A 16,265-nucleotide genomic window follows, 5' to 3' on the forward strand; every position below is an offset into this window, starting at 1 on the left:
ATACTTGTTTGCCCCCGTTAAAATTCCCTCCCCTGACCGCAAATCTTGGCTCCGCTACTAATTAAATCGAGTTACTCACACAGTCCCATATATTCATGAGTATCAAAATCAAACTAAAACCGAAAATATCAGAATAAAAAGTGCGGAAAAGGTAATTCTCGTGCGATAACCTGCTACATACGGAGTATGTCATAACATAAAGCCAAGAACACAAACAAATTATAGCATAATTACATAACATGCTACATAAGTCATAACTTAACAAGTCGTCCAACCATAGTGTCCTTAATTTACAACATACCCCTTAGTTCATGGCATACTCCTTAATAAGTAGCAAGGTGCCTAATCCTTAACTTATTATTGCTTACACAACAGTATACTCGTTTACCCCTGGACCCCATACCAATCGACCCCATATTATCCCCTCACAGGGTCCATGGGGGTGATGAATAAACTTGGCACAGTATTCGCAACCCTGATTATCTCGTTCATCTGCATAAATAAATGAATCATCGAATCAATATTTGGAAGTTAATAACAAAGGAACATTCAGAACCTTGCAATACTTAAATAATAACATACATGGAAGAGAGTCAGATTCTCCCAAAGAGACGCAGCATTCAACAACAAGCCTAGCACCATCATAGAGCTGGGCAAAATACATCTCCACAGGAGCATGAGGGTCATCTGCCCTCTTAGCCTTGAAGTTGTGATGAAACCTCCCGCCCGCCTCTCCTTCATATGAACCCGCCATGACCAACTCCAGCTTGTGACCCTATCACCAACCATGTTAGTACACATAGCTCAAAAACGGACTACGGTAGAAACTTGGACGGTTATTATATTCAGTGGCAGAATGAAGGATAAAACGACTGAAATACACTAACCTTCTCCTGCAGGTACGATAAGGCCGCAGTTGCAAATTCGTTAGATACTCTTTTCAATCCTTCAGACCCCCTAGCAATGACCAAAGGAGAAAAGCATCAGCGTAACATACATGGAATCAAAACTAAACATACAGGGAATATGGATCAGTTCCAATTCATTACGACATTAATTGTGATCGATCAAACTCATTAAAAACACGGACGAGAAGAATGATGTCACAAGGGTCCATATCCCCGGCACAAATAACAGTTCCATGATAATGATACTATGAGTGGCAACATATTTAATGCAGCGGTTTATAGACCGTTGTAAATAGAGAGAACAAAAATGACTGGACATACCCAAAAAAGATTTCATCCATATCCACCTTGCGGTTCATTGCATCAGTCACAGCACTCAAATCAACAACCCTTCAATTGCATAAAATACAAGCGTAACTAACTACAGAAAGGTAAAAGAAATTTAGTTACGAATAGAAAGAGCAAGAATGCCTCCACATACCCAGTCACTTCACACCACGGAGGCTCCTCTTCTTCAAACCTTCAAATGCATAAAATACAAGCGTAAATCATTCAAAAGTTTTCTAAAAGTGAATAAATTAATAGCATTCGAGTATAATATACTCTACAAAGTAAAAATGGGATGTTTGTACACATTACCAGAAAATAGATACAAATATGAATGACATACAACATTAAATTGTTTGCAACAGCCGACAGTGGTACTAGGTTGGTCTAACCCAATTCAAATTGAAATATTCAAAAGACGGAAAAAAGTTGCTTGAAATTAGCCGTGTAAAATTTCCCTCTTTCGGACTTTCACTATATATAAATCACTACACATTGTGTTCAACATTTGCAAGGTCAGGCCGGGGAAGGGGATCTTTATTTCATGTCCAACTAGGCCCAAAAACTACCTCGATAAAATATGCAATTTCAAATGGAACCAGAGCGTGTAGCCGAACATAAAATCATACCTGTTACGTTTCTTTGCTTTCGAAAGACTCTTTTCAACAGGCCTTCCATCGCCAAAATTTGAAACAAGAAACATAAAAAAATTATCAAAGAGGATAGTAGTAGCACTTCTGCATAATGCTCCTTACTATAGCCTATAGCGTCTATACATACATGTAGTCGGTCCAAAAAAATAGTACGAGTATCAAATAGAAAGAGCAAAGAACCCATGAGCATACCGAAAATGAAAAGCTTCCGCATTCCCCGTAGGTTTTGTCGTATTAGGCTTGTCTCCAGAAGAGGAATCCTTTCCAGCAGACCTTCAATGCAAAAAATTAAAAAAACATATATAAACGAGGACCATAGTCCTAGGTTAAGAAATATAAACGAGGGAAAACGCCTCTAAGTCGTCTTAGCTCATTATAATAAATGAGCAGAAAGGGAAAGCCGGAAACATACCGGGAAGCGGAAAAAGGAGAATCATCCATACGTTTCATTCCTTTGGTTTTCCTTCTCAAACAGGAAGCTTTTCCGAGAGAAAGCTTTTTCCCAAAGCTTAAAATAAAATATAAAACAAAGAATCAATTCTAAAGTAATACTACTGCTTCAGAAATACATATCAATCAATTGATTGATTGATAAAACAAAAACAAAAATTACCATGACGGAAAATCTTCGACAACAGCAGCCTTAGGCATCTTCAAAGGAGTAAATAGAGCTCTACTTCTTTCGGACCTTGTACAAAATACAATACTCGTACCTATATAGTGATATAACCCTAACACGGATTAGTAAACCGTAAGCCTAATTACCATAGACCAATACACAATAATATGACAATATATTCCTGATCCGTGTTACTCTTAATTTGAACTTAGTCGAGGCCTAATGTATAGTTTAATTTCCTAATAATTATTCACTCAGCCCGGTCACTTGTTTACCTATTTAATTTTTAAGTTGCATTCACTAGTTTACCAATCTATATCGGAAATAATTTTGACGGATAATTTGATCAACCACATATATTATTGTCCACTTTTATCCAATAACGTTACTTCCCCGGCTCCCCTCCCTTCAACGGATTGAAGGAATTGAAGAGAAGGGGAGGGGAGGGACAGGGAGGGATTTAATTTACTTTGTTTGGATAAAAAATATGGGAGAAAGGAAATGGGAGGGGAGAGAAATGAGAGGACTTATTTTCTCTCTTATAGAACAAATTATAATCTTTCCAATGGTGGCAAGATTTGGAAAGAAAACATTATTTGGACTCTAATAATATCACCAGCATCCTTCAATCCTCCATCCATTCTTCATCTCCCTCATTCCTCCCCTTCCATTTTCCCTTCATAATTTTTATTATCCAAACACCCACATCCCATTTGCCCTCCCCTTCTCTCCCTTCCCTTCACCTCCCCTCACTCCCCCTTCCCTCCTAAAATTGTATCCAAACGGACCCTTAATCTTTGTGCCAAAAACAAAGGTAAACAAATTACCGAATAGAGACGATCGAGTAAAAGATCCTAGGATAAACTCTCGAACCGTCACTCTCATCTCATATACCAATATAAGTGATTATGAAAAATGAAGTGGTAAGGTCAACTCATCCGACCAACCCTAACCCTAATGCTCGAATATCATACTTTCAATAATACTCACTCCGTCTCAATCATTTGCGATTAAAATATACATATTCAAAGAATAATAAAGATAAACGAATGATCGGAACAAAGGACTACTCATATTAAATTACTAATTACGAATAATCTACGATAAAATAACAAGAATCACATGCATAAATAGCAGTAGTAAGAATCAAAAGCAGAAATACCTAATTTAGGTATTTAGGAATTAGGATCATTAGCACTGATCATACGACAATCATCACGGCTTTCTGAAACTCAAACAATTTCTTCAACGAAAATTTCAATTTTGGTGGTGATTTTTATTTTTTTACCGTCGGCTGCGGTTTCACCAAAGCAACTGCGTGAAAGTTAAAAATCGGAAGGGTAAAACTGTAAACGTAACCTCTAACCTTTGACTTTGGTGTCTCTTTTATAAACCGCGCAAAAACCTCAGTCGGGTCGATCAGGGTCAGACCGGGTTAGTTTGGTGTGTTTCTAAAGGGTTGGTTTGGGCCTGATTGAACTATTTCGGGTTACGGGTATGTTGTATTGTTGGTATGGTCACTTTCGGGTCAAGTGGATCGGTAGCTTTCGAGTTATAATGATTAAAAGAGAGGAAAAAAGTACGTTTTAATTATTGTTTTTAATGATATTTTATCATTTATTTTAACGAAAACAATTTTAGAGTTATATTTTATCCGGTCATTTTTAGGTTGAGTGCATTCGCATTGTGTCACTTCGAAGTGGGTCAGTTACGCTAGTGCAACTCTGGTGCAACTGAGCACAGGATGGAACAATTCGGGTTTCGGGTTAGGTGCTGCAATTCGAGTCAATTTGTGTCTCAGATCGAGTTAATCGTGTCAGGTTGACTTTTGTGATGTCAATTTGCGTCTTAAATCAAGTTAATCGCGCTAGTTAGAGATTGTCTGCACCAGGGAACCAGATATTCATTTTATGACGGTGTAACCTAAGCTATTCTAGAGAATGGATTAATATATACGGAGTAACCGAAGACTTAAGGAAGACAATCTTACATGTTAAAACAATCCAATACGTAGGGATCGGAGTTGATGGCGACATAACGCAACACCACAAACAAATTATAGCATAATTACACAACATGCTACATAAGTCATAAATGTAGTGACCTTAATTTGCGACGACATACCCCTCAGTTCATGGCATACTGTTAAGAACAAGTATTCGGGTTAATTATTGTGTATCTTTATTCAATAACGGCATCGCCTTATATAGGCGTACAAAGCTAGTATCCTTCTTAAACTAGGACGGAATAAATAAGATACAATTTGATAATTATGCGAGTTCTATTAGTAATAGAAGTCTGACTATTTCGATGTATCCGTCTCGACTAGAATTCTATTCTATCTCGACGTCTATTCCGTCATACCCTCCCTCAAGTTGGAGCGTAGATATTTCGAACACCCAACTTGGACAAAAGTAGAAGAAATTGAGCCTTGCCTAAAGCTTTAGTAAAGAAGTCAGCCAATTGAGTAGCCGAAAGGACATAAGAGGGACGAATCAAGCCTTGTTTGATAGCAGAACGAACAAAGTGGCAATCAACCTCAATATGCTTAGTACGTTCATGAAAGACGGGATTTTTAGCGATGTGAAGAGCAGACTTATTATCACAATAAATGACCATCCCGTTGGTAGTAGAGATACCCAAATCGATAGGAGAGCTTGGAGCCGGATAAGTTCACGAGTGATCACAAAGAAGAGAGCGATATTCGCTTCGATGAGACGATAGAGAGATCGTCGTTGCTTTTTGGTTTTCCATGAAATGGGAGAGGGCCCAAGTTGAATAAACCGGCCCGGTTAGGGACCGACGAGTCATAGGACAGGCGGCATAGTCGGAATCGCACCATCCATGGAGTTGGAAATCATTGTCTTTAGGGAGAAAAATGCCTTGACCCGGACACCCTTTAAGATATCGGACAACCCGGAGAGCCGCATCCCAATGAGCAAGACGTGGAGCATTCATAAATTGAGATAAAATGTGTACACAATAGGCAAGGTCGGGTCGTGTGACAGCAAGATAAATTAAACGACCGACCAAACACCTATATTTCTCCTGATTAGCGAGTAGAGGGCTCGTAGTGAGAGCGAGTCTATGATTTTGCTCAATAGGAAAATCAGCAGGCTTACATCCTAAGAGGCCAGTTTCTTCAATAATTTCCATGGCATATTTACGTTGACATAATACAAAACCATCCGGCCCTCGTGTTACCTCAATGCCAAGAAAATAGCGTAATTCTCCGAGATCCTTCATGTGGAAACAAGTACCCAAATAGTCTTGAAAATTTTGTAAGGCTAGTAAATCATTACTAGAGATAACCAAATCATCAACATAAATTAAGGCTTGGACCTGCTTCCCGTCGCGGATGAATGTAAATAGAGAATGATCAGCTGAAGATTGATGAAACCCGTATTTTTGTAAGGCTTCAGACAACTTAGCAAACCAGCACCTAGGAGCTTGTTTAAGTCCGTAAAGGGACTTTTTAAGGCGGCACACAAGATTCGGATTGGAATGACGAAACCCATAAGGTAATTTCATATAGACGACTTCATCAAGGTCACCATGTAAGAAGGCGTTATGTACATCCATCTGATGCACAAACCATCCACGAGCAACGGCCACAGCAAGAAAGGATCGAACCGTTGTCATCTTGGCCACGGGCGCAAAAGTTTCGTCATAGTCAACCCCTTCCTGTTTGATGGTTGCCCATAATAACTAATCGTGCTTTGAGACGTTCAATTGTACCATCGGCATTATATTTAATACGATACACCCATTTGTTACCCAAAGCCTTTTTATCAGGAGGTAATTCTTCAAGGACCCATGTATTATTTAGTTCTAAAGCATCTATTTCTTTAGTCATAGCCTCGCACCAACCCGGATTACCGACGGCTTCTTTGAAGCTGCGTGGTCCATGTCCTGTAGTTAAACGAGCAACAAATTGTCTATATTGAGGCGAGAAACGATTGTAACTAATATAATTAGCGATGGGATATCGCGTACCTGAGGACGGTTGAGAAGCAGGAGACGAGAGGAGTGGACTCTTGTTGTGGACCGTGTGTGTAACGTAGTCTTGCAAATTTGGAGAAGGGCGTTTCTCACGGTGACCGCGACCCAATAGTTCGGTGTTAGGTGCACCAAGAGATTTATTAGGTTGGTTGATTGGTTCGGGTGGAGGACGAGGCTGCTCGGTAGGAGTGGGCTGCTCAGGCTGGTGGTCGGGTGGGTCAGTAGGTGGTTCAGTGTCGGGAGAGGTGGTCACAAGCTCCTCTGAAGTTGGAAGTGATTGAGAGGCAGGCATGGTAGGAGTAATAAACTCATCATCATCCAAAACAGGTGCATCAGTATCAACAACTGGTGACAAATTCGTGGGTGATGCATTGCGATACGGGAATTCTTGCTCGAAAAATTTGACGTCACGAGAGACAAAATAATCATGAGAATCCAAATCATAGACTCTCCATCCTTTTTTTCCGAAAGGATAGCCCAAAAATACACAACGCCGACTTCGACTTATGAATTTGTTACCTTTATGTTGTTGATTATGAGCGTAACATAAACAACCAAATATTTTAATAGAATCATAGGACAGAAGTTTACCGAAAAGGAGCTCGAAAGGAGTCTTATTTTGTAGCAAGGGTGAGGGAGTCCGGTTTATTAAGTGACAGGCAGTCATGACCGCTTCACCCCAAAATCGTATAGGTAAAGAACCTTCAAATAGTAAGGCACGAGCCACATTCAAAATATGTCGGTGTTTTCGTTCCACGCGTCCATTTTGTTGCGGAGTACCGACACACGAGGATTCAAATAGAATGCCAGTTTTCGAAAAATATGGTTTTAAGGGTGAGAATTCGGTTCCATTGTCACTCCGTACCTTCTTAATTTTTGCCCCAAATTGACGTTTAATCATTGCAAGAAATTCCAAAAAGAGCCGTGGAACTTCGTCTTTGGTGCGTAAAAGATACACCCATACACCACGAGAATAATCATCGACAAGAGTCAAAAAATAAGTAGCGCCACAGGAAGACGGAGTGCGATATGATCCCCATAAGTCACAGTGAATTAATTCAAAAGGGGAAAAAGCTTTATTATCACTACGATTAAAACTGAAACGAGTTTGTTTGGCTCGTAAACAAACATCACAAGCCTTATTAGACAATCTACTAGAAGACTTAATAATAGGTAATAGTTTTAAAACTTCGCTAGAGGGATGGCCTAGTCGTTTATGCCATAAATCCGTTGAACCTTGGTTAACATTGCAGACAGCTACGTTAGACACACCACGGTAGAAATAGAGTCCATCCTGACGTTTACCCGCTCCAATCAACCTCCTCGTCTGTCGGTCCTGAATGACACAAAAAAATTTAGTACATTGAATGATACAATCAAGAGCATCAAGTAATTGAAGAACAGATATTAAATTGCAGGTAAGGCCGGGAACATAAAGAACATCAGTGAGGACTAAGCCTCCGTCAAGAATGACGCGCCCTCGATGAGAGGCATTAGTTGTGACTCCGTTCGGAAGACTAACAGGAGAAGAAGTTATATGTTGTATATCATGGAGATACGTAAGTGTCCCGGTAACATGATTGGTAGCGCCGGTGTCAATAATCCAAGCATTCTTACCGTGAATGTGGTCCTTGGATTTTGGTATGTTCAATAAATCAAGAAGCTGCTGCCACTGTGCAGTGGTCAGTCCAGCAACGGCAGAAGGGTCAGAGGATGAGGAGGCAGAGGCCACGGCTGGAGTATTGTCGGTATAGGTGGAATTGATACGGGCAGTAGTGCCTTTGCCACGGCCAACACCAGGAGCACGAGCAGAGGAGCCACGACCGTTCTTAGAGCTGCCCCCGCGACCAGAATTGCGAGGACCACGAGGACGATCTCCCCACCAATCGGGATAACCGTGAATAAGAAAACACATGGATTCATCATGGCCATTACGAGTACAGTGTGTGCAATATTTATCGGAATTGTCCACGGATTTTCCTTTAGGCTTGAAATCAGACTGAACTTGAAAAGCCAAAACCTCGGTGTCGTCAGTAGTGCTCGATGCTCCATTAGTTCGCATCCGTTCTTCTTGAATAGCGGCTTGATAAGCACGATTGACCGAAGGTAAAACAGAGGTATTAAGTAAATTAGATCGAAGTGTAGCATAATAATTGTTATCAAGTCCAGATAAAAATTTATGCAAACGTTTATTTTCTTTGAAAGCACCAAACTTGGGACCAAGATTGCAGGTGCAATTACCACAATCACAGCTAGGAAGTTGTTCGTGATTAGCAATATCGTCCCAAATTATTTTTAAACGGCCAAAGTAATGTGCGATGGACTCGTTTTTGCGTTGTTTGCATTCAGCTAAGTCCGTTTCGAGCTGCTGAACACGAATGCCATTAACGACGCAAAAACGATCTTGAAGATCTTTCCATAATAGAGCCGCATCTTCGTAGTATGAAATAGTAGTACGAAGAGATGGTTCAATGGTGTTCATAATCCAAGAGACAATCATGGAGTGGACAGTGCTCCAATCGTCAAGATTTTCGGTAGGCTTGGCAATCGTGCCATCGACAAAGCCAAATTTCCGTCGCGCTTTAAGAGCCAGCCGAATAGAACGAGCCCATTCATCGTAGTTTTCACCACGAAGCTGGACGTGAGTAATTGTATTGCCAGGGTTGTCTTGACTTCCAAGGTGGAAGGGAGACATGGTTGGATTTGGGTGAGGTGGTGGATTTTCCGTAGAAGGAATAATAGTATCACCAGACATGGTGATAGATTGTAGTTTGAATTTTTATGGAATTTTGTATTAGAATTGGAACCTGGTGACTGATACCATGTTAAGAACAAGTATTCGGGTTAATTATTGTGTATCTTTATTCAATAACGGCATCGCCTTATATAGGCGTACAAAGCTAGTATCCTTCTTAAACTAGGACGGAATAAATAAGATACAATTTGATAATTATGCGAGTTCTATTAGTAATAGAAATCTGACTATTTCGATGTATCCGTCTCGACTAGAATTCTATTCTATCTCGACGTCTATTCCGTCATACATACTCCTTAATAAGTAGCAAGGTGCCTAATCCTTAACTTATTGCTTACACAACAGTATACTGATTTACCCCTGGACCCAATACCAATCGACCCCATATCATACCCTCACTGTGACACCCAACGATAATGCGGAAAATATAACTAATAAATTTAAGCGGAAATTATGAAATATTAAAAACTTCTTTTTATTAGTTAAAATTCAACGTGCGGGAGTCATTAACAAAATGAAGCGAGTGCAACGATAAGTAAACTTAGGTTATTACAAACAAAGTCTAGCAAAATAGGGGGAAAAGATATCCCATGAATAACAAGTCTAAAGGTGAGTCTAAGCATAACGATAGACAAAAATCCAACGGCCAAGGTACTCGCTAGCTCACACATGTCTTCACCCCATAAATGCACCAACTAACACTTGTCATTCATGTAAACATGAACGCCACAGTCATACGAATTCCACATAGATACGGTTAGTTAATCATAAGCACGAATTTCAATAACATGAGACATATGCAACTATTCAAATTATAAAAGACTAACAATTGGTCTCCCTTGTGACGGGTCACCATTTGTGGCGGATATTTTGTGAGTTAAAATGGTAACAAAATGGGTTAGTGGAGAAAGGGGACCACATGAATAATGTTGCAGAGAGAGAGAAAAAGTGGGTACTTTGTGAGGTAAAATGGTATCCGTCACTCCAGAGTGACGGATATGTGCCGTCACAAATGAGATTTTGTGAAAGACTAATACCATGGGTATATCATCAATTTGTTATATAGAACCGCAACCAATAATTACACCTACATGCATGGGAGTAAGATGAGATATAAATGTTTTCTCTGATCGTGTTAGAGGATACAATATAAGTGCTCCCTAGTTCAGGAAAAATAATGGAATATATAATTGGTCAAGAAATTATAACCGAACTGTAAAATCTTGTGAGTAAGATGTACAACAAGTCTACAACACAAGGAGCAATGTCATGATTACCCAAATGAAGAGACTTGCATATGTAATGACGGAATTTGTAGTCAGAGTTAGGGAGACAAGGCAATTAACTGGTAACCAAAAAAATAAGGTGTTAATATCAACCTCACGGAAACATGTGCAAGCTTGACAACAAAAACCAATTTAACAATATCAATAATCGCTAAGCGAGAGGGCACGATTCCAAGGGATTTACATGTATTTGTGGCAAGGCCGCCAATCACGACAGCTATGAGAAAATAACATATAAAAGTATTGAAAACATGTTGAACTGTGTAGTAGCTAGTAAGATAGTTATTTTGTTCATAACATTACGGCGATTTGCAGGAGAATATTGCACACATATTCCAAAACGATTCAATAAAAGAAAATCGGGGGATTACTCTTTTTTGGCTAAAGCACCTTTAATCTTATGCATTAGAGCATTTTTTACTTAATCAACCGACTTCAATTGCACCACGTAGACCACTGTTATACTATTGATGTCACCTAACCAGTGAATGTGAAATCCCCCGGTAGCTGAATCCATGCAAACGAAATCAAAGGTGTCGCCTACCCGTAGCTCTTACTCGAAACAACACAGTTAACACACAAACGTTATTAATCACCACCTTTTCATTGTCAACTATACGCACGAACCCGACGTTGGCCATTTGCGTCATACGATCGTGTGATGATTACTACCCCTCCAAATTCCGCAATTGCTCGACAAATTGTTAATCCAAACTCTTGACAACTTAACTTTGCATCGTTGAAAGAAGATGCGCTTACAATTGGAAAGTTAGGTTTGTCAACCATGGGTTTATGGGTTAAAACATCATAATCGCAATCTAGGTAGACATCAGTTTTCTTCAAAGCAACCAAAAAATTCGCAGGTGTCCTTATTGGCTCCAAAGTTGGTGTTACGTCGATCAAATGAGGAAAAAGAAAGTACGTGACAAGGAACTTTCTTAACTTTTGAAACAATGGATAACTCTACATCAAGATATGATAGACAGAGTGTGAAACAAGGGTAGGGCCTTGAAAAGTAGGTTCTAGCAAAGGGTTGCTACGGAAAATAACATCTTACGGCCAGTAGGGACTCGAGCGGAGGATTTGTTGACTGTGACGTAGCGGGTCGTTCCTATCTCCAAACAAATCCCAGCATCTGAAACCAAAATAGGCTGGGTACTGCCAACTAAATTGTGTCAAATCACAAAGTACTCCGGTTGGAGAAATCCGATAAATAAGTTTTGACAAGTTAGTTCCAGCATACTTCTTTCATAGTTTCTCCATATATTTCAGTTTTACTTTTCTCACTTCTTCCTTTTCTATTTTTCCCTTGACATTTTTGCCTTACGTTTTTCTTGGTCTCCCATTTATTTCTTTTTCCCTTTTTCTCTATGACCCATTGTTTTTCTTCTCCTTCTCACTGAATTAGGTTTGTAAAGAGAGATGTAATGCATTGAAACTAGTTAAAATGACAATTATTCTTTAGCTTAGATTACACTGCAATAATACAAATTGGTTTACAAAATTGGTTGATTTTTTTTTATTGTGAGAATTGTTGTTGACATTTAATATCACAGTTGTAAATTGTAATACATTTGCATTACAAATAAAAACTTGTGAATAAAGAGGTATAATAAACGTTTTCCACCTATATTGCCATTGTATATTGTCAATGTATATTTTACACAATTACTAAACGTTTTTCACGGATTATTATTATTTTGCCACGATTATTGTTATATTTATTAGTGTTTTATCACGATTATTATTATTCTTATTATTACTGTCTTCAATTTTTTTAGCTACATAATTAATTCAACATAAAAGAACTTTTTCAAAATAGAAATTTCTATATTTTCATTTGTAAACTGTAATTCAAGGTAAATACAGATCATTGTAAGGGTCACGACTCTCACGAGTCAAAAAACATAGGATTGGGTTTGTCAGGAACGGGTCAATAATTTCCAAACAATCTCGAGCAATTAACTAAAAACTCTCTAAAATTTGTTAAACAATTTTCACAATAATGCCGCCAAAATATAATTTATAGAATATCATATCGCGATTCCACCTCAATATATGAAAAAAAATAAAAATAAAAAAATAGACCGTTGGTTGGTTGTAAATAAAGCTGATCCGAATTAATCTGATCTGAATCAACCGACTTCAATTACAACATCTCTAATCTTTTGTATTACAACATTTCTTACCGAATCAACCGATTTTAATTGCACCACGTAGAGCCATAATATGTTATTGATGTCATCTAATCATTGGATATGAAATCCCCCGGTACCCGAATCTATGCAAACGAAACCAAAGGTGTCGTCTACCCTTTATTCCCACTCGAAACAACATAGGACATGATTAACATACACAGTACTAATCTCCAACTTCACATCTTCAACTCTACGCACCTCTCGAACCCGACGTTGACCATTTTCGTCATACGATTTTATGGCGATTATTATCCTTCACATTCAACAATTGCTCGACAAATTGTCTTGCCAAAGTCTTGACAACTCAAGTTTGCATTGTTTAACGAATATGTGTTTCCAATAGAAAAACTAAGTTTGTCAACGGGTTTATGTGTTGAATCATCATATTCGCAATATTGGTAGACGTCGATTTTATTCAAAGCAGCCGTAAAAGTCGCAATTTTCCTTAATGGTTGCATAGTTTTTGCTACATCGATCAAATGGGATAAAGAAATTGTGGGACAAGCAACTTTGTCGAATTTTGAAATAAAAGGTAATTGTATCATCATAGACAGAGTATGGCACACAAGTTGGGTTAGTCCCCAGAAAAGTTTGTTCCGGCAATAATGGTTGCTACGCGGAATAACATTTTGCGGCCAGTAGGGACCCGAGTGGAGGGTTTGATGACTGAAACGTAGCGGACCGTTTCTATCTCCAACCAAATCCCAACCCTTGAAACCAAAGTACGCCGGGTATTGCCAACTAAATTTTGTAAAATCACTAATTTTTCCGCTTAGAGAAATCCTCTTGATCAGTTTTGACATTTGAGTTCCAGCACAAGGTTTTCTTAGTTTTCCATACAACTACTCTTTTATAGGACCGTCGTATAGCGTAGGATAGACCCAATAAGAGCTACTAGTTTAATAAGAGAGAGTTTCAGTGGAAAAAAAAATTACATGACAGTTAAAAAGACGTGGGTAATGAGATAGTTTACTCCTTAATTGTATCTCAACTTTCTGACTTTCTCTTACTAAGGGCTGAGGCATTATTAGTGCATTACGCAAATAGTATCATTTCCATTTGTTCATCATATTATTCATATAATCATAATCATTAGACTATATCAATATTAAAAATAAAGCTTTATAATTTGGCTTATGAACATTGGCTATGATATTAAAATGTTTTGTTCTTAAGTTAAAAACACACGATTTACAAATAAAAAGCTGAGTTATCTAAAGTTATTAAATTATACGTTTTATTTTACAAATTTGAGTTTTTATTATTTGTTGTTATTATGGACAATGAAAGTCTTTAACTTATAATGTCGGGTTTTCAACTTAAAATTCGATTTTCAAATACAAAATATAAGGTTTTCTACTTTTCATTAAATAATGAAATTTCAAACTAATCAACTAATGGTTTTCAACATAAAACTTTGAGTTTTCAGCTTAAAACATATCGAGTACAAAAAAAAAAAAAACTCATCCTTATAACTCCAACCTTTTGACTTAAAACCTCAACTTACCAAATTAAAATCAATATTTTTTAACTAAGGATCTTAAGTTAAAATCGATATTCTGAAATTAGATTTTGAGAAACTTGAACTTTTCAAGCTAAACTTAAGGGTATTCAACATAAAATTGAGTTCAAATGTATAATTGATTTCTACCCTAAAAGTATAATAATTAAACTAAACACTAATATTTTTAAAAGAAAATTATAATTAAAACGATATAGTCGTTCATCATTGTTGCAAACACGAGTAATCCGTAATATCCAACCAACGCAAAATTCAAACCCACATCTCGTGCCATTGCAGATGCTATTCTATTTGAGCTAGTTAGCTTTTAACAAAAGTGAAAGTTAGAACCTGAGTTTTTAAGTTAAAACTAGTTTTGTGACCCGTGAAATTCACGGGATCTTTTGTTTTTTACTATGATATTTTTAGTGAATCAAATCATAACATTCTACAATATGGTTTCATGTTTTAAGACTTCTATAAAATCAAGACAAATTAGTTTTTTTGTACAATAGTTTTATGTAAAATCAGAAACTAAAGTGTTATATAGTAAATACTTTTATCAAAACCATGCCATTATTTGACGTTCTTTTATGAGGGTTTTAAATGGTAAGTGGTGTTACTCAAATCCTTTTACGTGATTTGTGATAGGTCAAATATGCGCAAATGGAAGCTGATTAAAATCAATTAATAATACAGGTATTCGCATAATCGAAAACTGAAGTAACTCAATGGAAGCTGATTAAAATCAATTAATAATACAGGTATTCGCATAATCACATTACATGAAACCATAATATTATCAAACAAAGATTGTCAAACATGCAACACCCTCACTAATTAGATTTTAAAATTTTATCAACAAATCCGAAATTAATATAAAACACACGATTAGAATTGTTGTGACAAAAACTAACATTTCACAACACCCATAATATTGTAGCTAGTACTATAATAAATTGCGGAACTAAGAATTTGAAAGGAGCAACTCGTAATAATTGGATCATTAAGTCCCTATACTTCATCCATTAAACAATATTAAGCAAAAATGTGCTTTGACATTTCTCCAAATTTTCCACCTTCGGGATTCAACCGTATACTTCAAAATAGGTAAACTAAGCATTCCACTCAATCATGTTTTCTATCAAAAGCCATTTTGAATAGGCATGTGTCTCATGTGTATAATTAAAGAAAATGAAAATTAAATTTAACGTGTACAAAACAATAATGTAGATGTAAATAAACTTGTTAGATTCCTTTCATCTTTATAGTTATTAATAATTGATAATTAATTCACCCCACTAATTTAACATCTAACTCCTTTCTTAAATGATAATTTTTGGGCTTTTCACTCCATTATTTATGCTACCTATTATCCATGTCAATAAGATTGAGATTCTCGCAAATTCAATTTCATTCTATGAGTGTTATTTTTCTAAGGAAAAATGATGATTAAAAAAACAACACATATAAAAATAAAGCATACAGTTGAAAGTTTTTGAAATACTATTTTTTTTTATGAACCTAAAAACAATTAGTCATTTACATTCATGTTGTCAATCTTATAGTTAGTTTATAATATAGTATTGAGTCGAATGAATAGAGTATTTGTTTAAGTAATTCTAATATTTCTCTTCTTAGTCTTCTTTCTTCAATAAACCATCCCTACATAAAAAAAATTACTTAGTCATTAATTTTTGTTATTAATTTAAGTTTCTCTTAAATAATGGAGGAAAGATGACATTGAGTCTAAAGATGTAAGTATATTTACCTTTGAATAACACAACACCACAAATCTCAATATCTCTAAATAAGAAATAAACAACAAATATGCGAGGTTTAAAAATGTGATGTACTTCATAACCAATGGAAAATAAAATAAATAAATGAATTCTTAATTTAAAACCTTAATACATTTACCTTGGTGCTGATACAATGATAAAAAAAAAAAAGTTAGTGACATATACAATTCTTTCGCGATAGCGGTACAAAAATATTTACTTAAATGTTGTCTCA

At 36.9% G+C, this 16,265-nt stretch overlaps 2 protein-coding genes across 3 annotated transcripts in view; both read right to left on the reverse strand.

Moving 5' to 3' along the window:
* The window catches only part of LOC141619426 (mechanosensitive ion channel protein 9-like), a 56,204-nt gene that overhangs the window by 21,407 nt on the left and 18,532 nt on the right, over positions 1 to 16,265 (reverse strand). The window lies entirely within an intron of this gene.
* Positions 97 to 3,880, reverse strand: LOC141619430 (uncharacterized). Its single transcript, XM_074436451.1, has 10 exons — positions 3,670 to 3,880; positions 2,502 to 2,601; positions 2,301 to 2,396; positions 2,081 to 2,161; positions 1,865 to 1,906; positions 1,390 to 1,428; positions 1,230 to 1,298; positions 888 to 957; positions 583 to 775; positions 97 to 492 (listed from the first exon to the last, which is right to left on the reverse strand). Exons 2-10 carry the CDS (start codon positions 2,537 to 2,539, stop codon positions 365 to 367), a joined length of 756 nt encoding a protein of 251 aa, XP_074292552.1. The 5' UTR covers positions 2,540 to 2,601; positions 3,670 to 3,880; the 3' UTR covers positions 97 to 364.

Source organism: Silene latifolia, chromosome X, assembly GCF_048544455.1.
Source record: "Silene latifolia isolate original U9 population chromosome X, ASM4854445v1, whole genome shotgun sequence".
NCBI classification, from domain to species: domain Eukaryota; kingdom Viridiplantae; phylum Streptophyta; class Magnoliopsida; order Caryophyllales; family Caryophyllaceae; genus Silene; species Silene latifolia.

Bases quoted from the DNA above. Each gene is read 5' to 3' on its own strand.
- LOC141619430 (XM_074436451.1), bottom strand. From the start codon at position 2,539: ATGCCTAAGGCTGCTGTTGTCGAAGATTTTCCGTCATG. The intron at 1,299-1,389 runs GTATGTGGAGGC...ATGCAATTGAAG, and splicing joins CCGTGGTGTGAAGTGACTGG to GGTTGTTGATTTGAGTGCTG. The intron at 958-1,229 runs GTATGTCCAGTC...GGTCATTGCTAG, and splicing joins ATGGATGAAATCTTTTTTGG to GGGGTCTGAAGGATTGAAAA.